Below are 11515 nucleotides of genomic sequence, written 5' to 3'. Positions count from 1 at the left end.
AAATCCAACAACACGTGAAAGGAAAATGTACAACTTAATTGATTTTACTGTATTTTCATTAATGGTTCTAATTGTATTTTTAAAACTTTATTGTAGCATAACAACTCTAAATACCTGTTCGTAAACCTATCGGCTTTTAAACGCTTATTGTACATCATCTCTACTGGAACGCCTGCCGTATGCGGATTGATTTTAAAGTTTGCTTTATGAAGCGAAGTTTTAAATTAAATAATGTCATACAATTGCACGAAAATTACACTCCAACCTTGCTTGCACCAACGTTTCTACTGGAGAGTTCCGATCAGTGACCGTCGTAAAATCTCCTAAACTAAGTTTCATTTCTACCTACGGGATAATTTGTAACAAAATTAGTATATTAAAACCGTGCAATTGTATAAAATAAATATTGGCCTACGAGAAAACGGTTGCTTATGATCGGTCGATTGGCAGTTTTCTGAAACCATGCTCATTCGACCAATGCAATAAATTAATCTTACATGCATCGCACAAAAACGCAATCACCACACAATTTGGTACCAAAATACAAAGATGCAGCGCTGCGTTCGTAGTTTACTAGCATAAAAAATACTGAATCGGAAGATGCTTCACTCCGGAAGGTGACGTAACAAATAGCTCTACACTCAAAAGTTGCTGAGGTTGCTTGAGGATCGAGGAGAAGAATAAATAATGCAAGTGTCTGTACATTTTCTAACACATGTATCTGCGGGTTCGCTGGACGTCAGAACATTCGAAAGAACCACAGAATATTCGGAATGGGTCAGTGAGATCGGCGCTGATCCGGTTGCCCAGCGGGGTCGTCTGTTGGCTTTCGTTCTCGTCCACTGTCACTGGTCGAGGGTGTGCTGGAAGGGCCACCGTCCAGAGCGAGTAGCCGGTGATCTGATGGCCATGGTGGGGGTGGAATTTGCAGAGGTACCGGCATTGGCATGGGCAGGCCCGGGATGGGCAAACCGTCCTGCGCGAGGCAGGAAGCCACCGGAAGCACACAGCCAGCAGTTCCCACCGCTGCACCGTTGCTGCTGGCGATTGTCGGTGCCCCGGAGGTTACGTGCGACACGGCCATACCGCCCGAGGACAGCAGAGTCGTTCCGGAGCAATCCGACACAATCGGCACGAACTGTTCCGGCATCCAGTCGAAGGAGAACGTGGTCGCCGTCGGGAAGCCTCCGTTCAGCAGCTGATGGGGGGCGCTGGTGGGAGTGGGAGGGGTTGTCGTCATGTACGGGGACAGCTCCTGGTGCGAGATGTCGGGCACCTTTTGGGCGGTGGTGTCGGACCAGGGTGGACTCGGGTTCCATTGCTCCATGAAATCGGTAGGTTCGGACGCGAGGCTCGAAACGGTTGATGGCAGGAGGGCCGATTTCGAGTGTAACCGACCGATCGCGGTACGGCCCGTCGGTATCGAGCCAATGACCATTGTCTGTAGCCCTCCCCCTCCTCCTCCCCCACCGGCAGATGTTACACCTCCATCGAGGGATCCATTGAGGTTACTCAACCCATTGGAAACTCCCGAAACGCCGCCATCTTGCTGATGAAGTCCGGGCGCATTTCCGGTGCCCGGCTGAAGCTCCCCAAGCGCAGACGTGTCAGACGACTCCGAATGGCCATTATCGGGAATATAAAGCGGTTCCAGCCGGTTCATGTTCCGCTTCTTGGCTGGTGGAGTCCCATTGTGGCGCTCACTGCTACTTCCATTGGAGATGGGATGACTATTGCTATTGCTGCTACTGTTACTACTGCCATTGGTATTGCTGCTACTGTTGCTCCCTGAAGTTCCTCCACTGCTCGACGAAGGACCCCCACTGCCCCCGCCATTGTGACACCGGATGTGCGGGGTGACCTGTACCACCGGCATCGCTATGCCCGCCATCGTTGGCGGAGCCGATGCTGGAGGAGTTGGATGGCCGCCACTGTAGTCAACCGGCTGCCCGCTCGAGTCCAGCCGGAACCCGTACGATCTTGCACCGTAATCCCCTGCATCCCCCGCTGGTGTTAAGCCTGCACCCTGCTGAATGACGTGCTGATGTTGGTGGTGGCCGTGTAGCATCGGAGTTCCCGTACCACCACCGCCATTATGATGCTGACCCGAGGGCGAGTGATATCCGTAGGAGGTGATGTGCGAGTGGTGTGGCGTCGAGTAGCCATGACCACCGCCCGCCATCCCCGCACCTACGCCCGACGTACCCGCGAGGACTCCCGCACCGGTACCACCGCCTCCCCCGGCCACACTGTTGGGCGAAAGGGTGTGGCCGTGGCCTGCCGGGGTGGTGTAGTAGGGCGTCGTCGGGGGGATCCTGGTTGCGCCCTCGAACGGAATGCCGAACTGCATCTTCGACTGCACGGTGTAGTAGTGGTAGAGCCACGAGTTGGACAGCATCACCGACGCCTCGCGGTCACTGTTGTCGTTGTTGTTGTAGAAAAGAAAATGAAAAAAGAGAAAAACACGCGTAAGAAAAGCCGCAATCGGAAGGATGAAAAAAAACGACCGAAAAATCGGTGCAACGCGCCTCCGGGAAGTTATTCCCACACTTTTACGTAGGCACATCGCTGGGAAGGCCGAACCCGTTGGTCACATAAAATAAATCGCCCATTGTCAGTATTGTCTCGGAATGCTTTCGTTCGTCTTTTTTGCAAATTTCGTTATAAACGCTCGCTGTTATCGTTATGGCTACACGGGGAAAACACGGCGATCGCAAGGGAGCATAAGAAAAACAAAAAATAAAAACATAAAACTGGGTGCAATACGCGTCGTACGCGTGTGCAATATGATTTGGGTACGATCTTTTCCGTTTCACGTGCTCTCCTTTCTACGCGACGGATGCAGTGATTCGCGATTGTTCCGCATTGTTCAAACCGCCCGCAAAGCGTCCGCTCCCATCCACCGGCCCGGGCCATTTTGGGAGCCTTATTTCTGGCCACTTGTACGATTTCCTTTACTTTTTTTGTTGTAAACGTTCCTCTGTGCAGCTCGTTTTGTCTCTGTGAGCCCGCAATGAGCGTGACCTTCTGACCTGTCGCTGCAATGTCGCAGGATTCACCCACAGTCCCTATGGTGTTTTTCATTCGAAAAAAAAGGTACCGAAGCGGGGGTTTTGTATGCAAATTTTATTCCCCTTCTGGATGCCAGGCCTCACCTCCTTTATTGCCTGTCCGGTGCGTTAGGAGGCTACGCTAAAATTTTCTTCCTCAGAGCCCGTGAGGTTGAAGATCGACCCATAGAGTACCGCCGATAGAGCGAACACCAAACATGTTGTGTGTATGTGAGTGAGTGTGTGTGTATGTGGCTGGTTTAAAAGGACCAACCAGGAGCAGAAGGTCATAAATCATTCCGTTCCGAACTGGGCCGCCTAAAGCCCCTGTTGCAGGGTGAGCTGCTGGGAAGCTCGATCTGGTCCACCCGTTTAATTTGTCCCATTACAGTGAGTTAAGCCAGTTACATAAAAATGGGATTCATTGGGTCGAACTATCTTTTGCTTTCATTACGTTTTTAATGATTGGGATTATCTCGATGAAGATGATCGAAGAAAGGATATAAATTGATTTTAACAAACAGTTAGCTTTTATCTCACACTTAAATATTTTGAAACATGCTACTTGCTCTAACTTTCCTATTTTATGTAAGCAAAAACTAATGCCCTTTGCAAACCGGGTTGTAAAACATGGACATTAAAAGCGCAGAAATTCGCTCCTTCCAACCAACATTAGCTGCCGCTACGTACGAAGGAAAACATTGCTTAATGTACCTTAAGTACCTGCCGTCGGCAATAAATCTTTCGGGCAACCGGAGTTTAATTTTATTTTTAGGTTTTCTGGTGCCCAGCATTAATACTTCGCTCCCCCCTCTCGTTCACTTTTATTCACAAGCGACGCCCTACCGATCGGATCGCACTCGCCGGCCAACGGCAAGCAAACCGTCCGAGTGGTAATGGTAATTATTAACCGCGCGGAAAAGAAGGGCGATCCGCGCAAGAGTGAATTTTTAAACCCTTATGGTAAAGGTTCCCACTTCAATCTCGGCTCTACTTCAAACATGCTGCAGTCTATTTAAACTAGAGCCATGGCCGACGGACAAGGATCTAGCTAGCAATCGGCCTCCGTCGCCCTTCGGAAGGGAATGGGTTTAGTTTTAGTTCGTCGTTGTCGGTTTTTTGCTCTGTTTTCTTCTCTGCATCCCAAAGATGAGCCTGTACACTTTCGCGCGCCTTAATGTGCAATAATTCAAATCATTGATCCCGGAGCTGCGCCGGTCCCGGTCCGGGTGAAGAATGTTTCGGCCGGCTACGGCCGCCACTATCAGGAGCGTTCGGTGCGTCGCATCATCATCGTTGCGTCGCGGTGAACGTGAGAAATTTCCCGAGCCATAATTATGTCAGTTTGGCTCGGGCGGGGTTTGATAAGGCATGTAGCAAATGTACTGGCGAATGATCCATGCTGCCAACGAAGAAAATAAAATAAAAACCGGCAGACCGGTTCGACTGAAGCGCCACAAATGTGCACACCCTTCCGGTTGATTTCTGTGCGCCTGTGTGCCGTGCGGGCACAATTTATGCCCATGAAAAAGGGCAACACCTTCACCGGGGCTAGGGTTGCGATGAAAAACAAATATGCCGCATCGGGGAGCGGTTAATCGATCGGTTGCTGTGGTGGCGCGAAGCGAGTGGATTAAATTTGGAGCAAGTTTCTTCGCTAGGTCAAGCTTCTTTCGGAATGCCCATCATGTTTTCCCCGTTAACACGCTTTAATGTTATTACTGGAAGGGTTGGTCGGCAAACGGCAAAGAAGCGACACAGGAAGGAAGAAAATAAGGGCACGTTTACTATCAAATTTTAAGCCAATTCATCATAACGAACATCGAGACTGCTTGTTTTCCCACGTGAACCGGCTATAATCCTTGTAAAATAACAATTTCCTCTTGCGGTATGTTGAAAATATGGTTTGATGATAACAATTCTTCTTCATAGTATGGTGAAGAACTGTTAGATATTTTTTGTATCTTTCTTACTAGACATAATGAAATGAAAGTAAAGTTTCTTTATTACATAGTCATCTTATCTTTATGATTTGCGCTGCACAATATTGTGCTGTCAAGGAAAATAATTAAGTATAAAATCCAAAATTCCAACCATAAGAACAATGAATAAGTAAAGTCTGGAAGTATCGACACCAGCTATTTTTAGATTGAGGCTTTCGTTTTTAATCCTTATATTTTTCCTACACTAACTAGCATCTAGCAAGCGCTATAATTGTGTTTGTTCAATCGGTGAAACCATTTCCTTTACGGTAATTGATCGCTGATTGTTCACTAATTGCCGAGTAACATATTTCACGCGGTCTGCATCAAATAGACCCAACACCAAAAAAGTATGCGCACACCGAGCGATACAGCCTCTTTCCAAGAACCGGAAAGCAGGGTGGTTTATGATGGTGTAATTTTATGTGCCTTCTTGCGCGCCGGAGAAAAGGATGATAATGAATAAAAGGAACCCGCACCGTGAATATCGGACCTTCAAAAAGGTCTTGAAATTATGACTCTCCTGACAGAATGAGATTCGCATCCGTCGTTCGTTCCGGGGAAGGTTGGAAGAATTATTATTAAAAGATGCCCGATATGTGACTGGGTGTGCTTTTGCAAAAGCTGCAAAGCAAAAAAAAAAAAACCAGGTACCGTCTCACTCTTCAGCTGCTCTGTTTAACGTGGTTGGTAAACCTTTCCACCGCGACCCAAGTGGCATTCGCAAGCGGTAGGAGCCGAGTGTTTTGCGTTTTTAACAGCTATATCAGCCATCATCCATATTTTACACCGATGGGCTCGCGGACCACTCTTCTCCAACGAGAGAAATTGTGCAAAAACTTAAAGATGAGCTTACTGAACGTTAAACGCACGCCGCGAGGAATTCAGCTAATCAAACGGTAAGTCCAGCCCAGCTGAACCCACAGTCAAGATTCGCCTCATCAGCGGACAATGTTTTTTTCCCTCGTGGTGGAGAACATTTTCACCGAAGTTTTCTTGTTTCAGCACACCCTGCTTTAATGTATCTCTCTTTCTCGTTGTATGGCGCCCTATCGACCGATCGGGCGCGAGCAATTCCCATTCATTGCTTGGTTCATCGCGCGCGTGGATTCGGACACCGGTTCGAAAATGTATTTATATTTAATAACACTTTATTTATTGACCGACGATCAGATTGCTCCAGTGTAATGGGATGCCTTGTAAGAGGGTGATCCGGTGGTAGGAGGGTTGTTCAGGATAAGTTAGAGCTTTTTTTAGTGAAGGACGTGCCACGAAAGAAGTTTGTGAGGAAGACAATAATGCATTTTTATTCATATGCACTAACTGGTTAATAGTTGTTGCTTTTTAATTGATGAAAAAAAAAGATTTGAAAGCGTCGCACAAAAAGAGAAGAATTTATTATATCTTACGCAAATTGTTAAAACAAAAATTGAACAGTTTTATCTAACGTAGTCGTGTAGTTACATGCCACGCTAATCAAAGAGTTGGGCGCCAAAACCAGTTTTATAAAAAACTATTGCGAATATTGCAACAATCATTAATTGCACTACAATTTGCAATAAACATAAGCACTCCTGAAGTCCAATAACGTGGATCAACCGTGCCAGGGTTTTACTAATATCTACACGTATGAAGACGTCCACAACGGGCCCTTTCCTCGTGGCAGGTGAGAGAGTGGGTGTGGGAAAAGGGCCCATTTCAAGCGCCATCGAAACTATCGTACACCGTTGGTCATTGTGAGGCCACGATGTGCTTTGACCGCTCGTCGCTGATCGTCGTTGGTTGCTGCGGTTGGTCGATCGATGGTGCGTCGGGCCGGAGTCCGCGAAGGGTCGATCCCATGTGGCCGGGTGGTCTAGATTATTTATGTGAGAAACCGCTTGCTCGGTTGCTACGAGCGGAACGCTTTTTCGCAATCCTGTTCGATCGGACGACGACTGCACTGGATCGGATGGACGGTTTGCGATGAAACTTTTCTCCTTGCAAACCCGAATGCTCCGAATCGGTGGCCAACGTGATGCCAGTGGAGCGCCAAACATATATGTGACTCGTTGGGTACAAACGAGACGGGTTGGAGTTGTGTGGCGGTAAAAATAAAATATGACCCACTGTGACTGCTTGGGACCTGCTGGCAAACCATTGCACTTGGTTTGGAAGAATCGTTCTTCATTTAGTACGAAATCTAGACTTTCGTATTTTTTTTGCAATGAAAAATGGCGCTAAAAAAATTCTATTATAAGATTGTATAGAGGGGGAAAAAGATCGGAAAAGTAAAGTTATGTTTCTTCAAAAATACATCATTGCAATCATGCAGTTTCAACCGCATGGTTATTGTATTCACTTCACTCATGTACCGGTTCTACTTCTTTACAAAACTACATGAATGCATGATGAAAAACTGATTTGTTCCAAATGAAAAAGTCTCTTATTGGGTATCACATAATCGTTTACGACGTCTAGACATTCTTTTCAACGATCAACAGCGGTATATATCGAAGGTCGATGATAATTTAGAGGGTTCGTCGCTTGATTTGGCGAATTCACTCATTGAAGTCTTTTGTGCAATATTGTAAACTGGACGTGGTTCCCCTCCCCTATCGGTGTCGTTGTGGCAATCAATTAATTACGAAACTGCACCGGACCGTCAAGATCAATAACGCGGCCCATAAATTGACCGTCTGATCGATACGTGGCGATCATTTCGACTGCTATAGTGTTCTGCGAGCTGGCGCACCATTTGATCAATGATTGTGGGCAACCGTTTTGGCGGATGAACGTTGGCGTTCGTGTGTGAATTATTTGTCCAAGGCACGACCTATCCCGTGCTGCCGGTGAATGTTCACCGAGCCGGGACTACCAGCGTCTCAGGACGCCCGGGTGGCGCCGAAGGTCTGGGGCGCTGAAGGAGCCTTTCACGCGTGGCGAAGGAGAGAGTGCAAGACTGAGGTAGTAGGTTGAACTGCAAGCACTCGTGATCAAATGCTAAACAAATAAGGTTTCCCGCTCGTGCAGCTTCTCCGAGTTCATTTTTTATGTATCCTTCCTTCTACCCACCCATCGATTGCCGTGCGCGATCGAAATGGGTAATTAAATTCCTGCCATGCGTTCCGTGGCGAAGCACTTGCCGAAGGATTCGGTCACGATACGGAAGGTTCCGACACCCCGGGGAGCCCACGTCAAACGGTGTGTGCGAGCCAATTTGCTCCTGAAAAGCTCCTGGACGCCCGTTCCTCCCATCTACGGTCTGCACAGCGCTGGTGTTGGTTCGTTCGATCGAAATTATCCGTAACCGAATGCCGATCAGCGTCAAACGGTCAGGCATGCGGGTAATTATGTTGTTATGATCGACGGTCGGCTCGTGCTGTTTAATGAAGCCATTTTCGATGTATCGAGTGTCAGGTTTTTTGTAGATATTTTATTTTATCGTTTCTTAAGTAAAGGTTCAAAACAAAAGTAGCTGCATTTAAATATTTTATTTTAATCAGTGACTTTTTTTGGATGAAAATAATTATAATATTTTACATCATCAACGACACGTATGTTGTTTTTAATTCTACTAAATTTGAACTAATTATTCTGAATAGTTGACTTTGCGTGATTTAAGTACCCACCAAACGGATCATAAATAACTCAACATTACACTAATGGAAACACTTTATGGAGCCTTTCCAATCGCAAGCCTACGTAGATCGTTCGATACCGAGCAAGCGATCGCGTAGCCTTCCGATGGAACGTGCTGATAACCGTAATTCCCTTCGGTTACGTCAAAACCAACGGTCCTGCTCCCTCGGACTGGGAGGGGCCCGGGCCGTCGATCGTTATCGCAAATCGTACTCGGTCAATCTTGGCCGGCTTTCCGATCCGGACCGTTGATTTGCGATCGTCGGTGATCGTCAAAGTCGGTGCGCGTCCCGGGCCGCCCAGGTTGCCGCTGACAGCGACATAGTGACACACGACGAGGGAGGCCAAATGGTGATGATTGCAATCGATAGAAAGGGTCGCGCAGCATTTAGCATTTGCAAACATTACTTTGAGGGCTCTTCGAGGGCCCTTCCTGGGCGGCCCTAAACGTTTCCTAAACGTACCGCGCCCGCAATCGTCTCGACCGGAAATGTGTGTACACACCCTAAGAACACCCATGATTGTAGCAAATTGAAAACGGCCCTGTAAGCTCTCTGTTAAATCGAGGAACCTCAATGAAAACGGTCGACGAACGCAAAATCAAATGAACTCCATAAGTTATTCTGGAGTTAAACGTGGAGGAATGTTCTCATATATGTGGGGTTGTTTCTTCTTTTCTGATCTGATTTAGGGTTTCTCGTCTCAATGAAATGCTTCACAAGGTTCTGCACTCGCCTGTTTCTGCCCTGGGTTGACGCAAAAAAGTGATTTGGCGAGCTGTCGTAAAATCACATGCCGTTGCGAATTGATTTTCGATCCCGATAGAGATCGAATGTGACGTTGTTCGAGCGTCCAGTGATCATTCGATCGCCGAGGTGGCCCGTTAGTTGTTTTCTCCCCCGACTGAAGTGTGAGGGTTTGTATGTCTTTTATTTGTTTGTTTCTAAGGCACACAAGTTAGACCACCCTTTTGGATTATATCTATTGGCCTTCTAATGGTAACCTTTACATACCATGCCAACGCCTCTTAAAGTAGACCTCACTATAAGCATTGCCTTCGGGAGGGCAACGTGATTGGACTTACCTCAACACCTGATTAGTGCACACGATCACCGACTGCTGGTTGGAGTCTTGGCCGTCGCGCACCTGCAGCACCACGTGCACCCAAAGGAAGTCGCTCTGGCGGCGCTGCATTCGAACTAGCAAAATGCACGATCTATCCTGCTCCGATTGTGTTACTGAAATTAAGCAAGGAAGAACACGCAGAAGATATTGATTAATAGTAAAGGAAAATTGTTCTACTGTGGTTGACATACGAACTGACTCTGACTCTAGCATTTTAAATGTTACTGTCCGTAGCATCTGTCAATATCATTTCAGTCGCCATCCACCACTCAATCGTTACAAGATGACATCAACCAATTATCATCATATCATATCTCACTCTACATCTTGATGTAAAGATTCCACTGTTGAAAGGACATGCCTTTGCGAACCACCGATATCGACACACCGTATTACGGTACATATCGATCGGAAGCCGTGTCTTGCAGTTGCTGGCAGGATGTTTTTAGCCAATGCCGATGATCTACCATCCGTGATCGGTGATCATCTTCTGTCTGGTTCGTTTTACCTCCAGTCGGATTCGTCAACCGTCCATCGATCGGCATCGATTGATGATCTGACTGCTTCCTTCGATGAAGTTGACATTGGCAGTGGATATGGTTGAGAAAAATATCAACTGATCGGAAACGGTTTGACTTTTAACATGTTTCGTTCGAAACGCTATACATTTCCTAATTGGTCTAAATCGTTCGGAAAACGATTAACTGCAAAATAATAACAGACAGAAAATATTTGCTTTCCTTTCCATAAATCCCTTGTGGTACAAATCATGATTCATATGTTAACCTATAATGTACTTTTCTTTTCTACTTACTCAGCCTATGTTTACTTTGTGCCTCTCGCGTTGATTCCCAGTGCAGCAGCTGATACCAGGATACGCCTTGCAGCTCGCTTCTACTGTACCCAAGATGAAATTCGCCACTGAAAGAAGAGATTAAAAATGGTTTGAGATTTGATAGGGAAAGGAGAAAAAACAATGCAACGTCAAATGTCTATATCCGAGGCATCGGAGCGTTAACATAAATTCCGCACCACAAAAGTGATCATCCCTACGAAATGTGATAATTTTGCAACCTGCAATCCCCAAACAAACGCACCAGTCGTACGAAAGAAATTAATAATCAATAAATTATCATTCCATTCGCTTTTCCTCCCGTTCTTCGGCGCTTTTGGGGCAATTTTCAATATCCAAAACGGTTTCCATCCCGCCCGCACGCAGTCACTGTCGGGGGAAAAGTGTTACTTCACCGTTCGGAAGGCTCGAAGCTGACCAAAAGCCGCCTGGACTCCGGGCTCTCGAATTGGCGTTCGATTTTCGCCCGAACGGTGGCGCTGCAGAACGCCACGCGGCATCGAAACCAGTACCGAGCGGACCGACCATGGCCACCCGAGGGGCCGAAACGGGGAACGAGAACCCGGAACGAAAGCGTGGCGCGGGCAGCGGGCACGGACGGAACGAAATCCATCGAGATAAATGGGATACGACGAGCCGACGGGCGCGCAAGTGTGCGGCAAAGCGCGACCATTTCTGTCCGCCGCTGACAGCCGACAACCGTGAACATATGTTGCATGTTGCTGCTGGCGGGTCAAGAATCAGAAAAAAGGCACTTCATGACAGACGCACCAGAGGGGCGAGAGAAGCGTAAGGAAGGCCTCGGCCTCCCATCGGTGCCCGAAGGGTTAAACTCTCCTGGGATGCTCGCCCGCTAGTTGAACGCTGCGTCTTGCCAAAGACCG

At 47.4% G+C, this 11515-nt stretch overlaps 1 protein-coding gene across 1 annotated transcript in view; it reads right to left on the bottom strand.

The window, feature by feature from the left end:
- Positions 1-778: 778 nt before the first annotated feature.
- LOC131286936 (uncharacterized) overlaps positions 779-11515 on the bottom strand; it is a gene marked incomplete at its 5' end in the record, with an annotated part of 65561 nt that continues 54824 nt past the window's right edge. Inside the window, 3 exons of the mRNA XM_058315947.1 lie at positions 779-2417; positions 9738-9891; positions 10593-10699. Coding sequence (XP_058171930.1) covers positions 779-2417; positions 9738-9891; positions 10593-10699 — 1900 coding nt within the window. The remainder of the gene's footprint in view (positions 2418-9737; positions 9892-10592; positions 10700-11515) is intronic.

The sequence above is a fragment of the Anopheles ziemanni genome, chromosome 3 (genome assembly GCF_943734765.1).
Source record: "Anopheles ziemanni chromosome 3, idAnoZiCoDA_A2_x.2, whole genome shotgun sequence".
NCBI lineage: Eukaryota > Metazoa > Arthropoda > Insecta > Diptera > Culicidae > Anopheles > Anopheles ziemanni.
The sequence above is the reverse complement of the archived record's forward strand: the minus strand, read 5'-3'. Positions and strand labels throughout refer to the sequence as shown.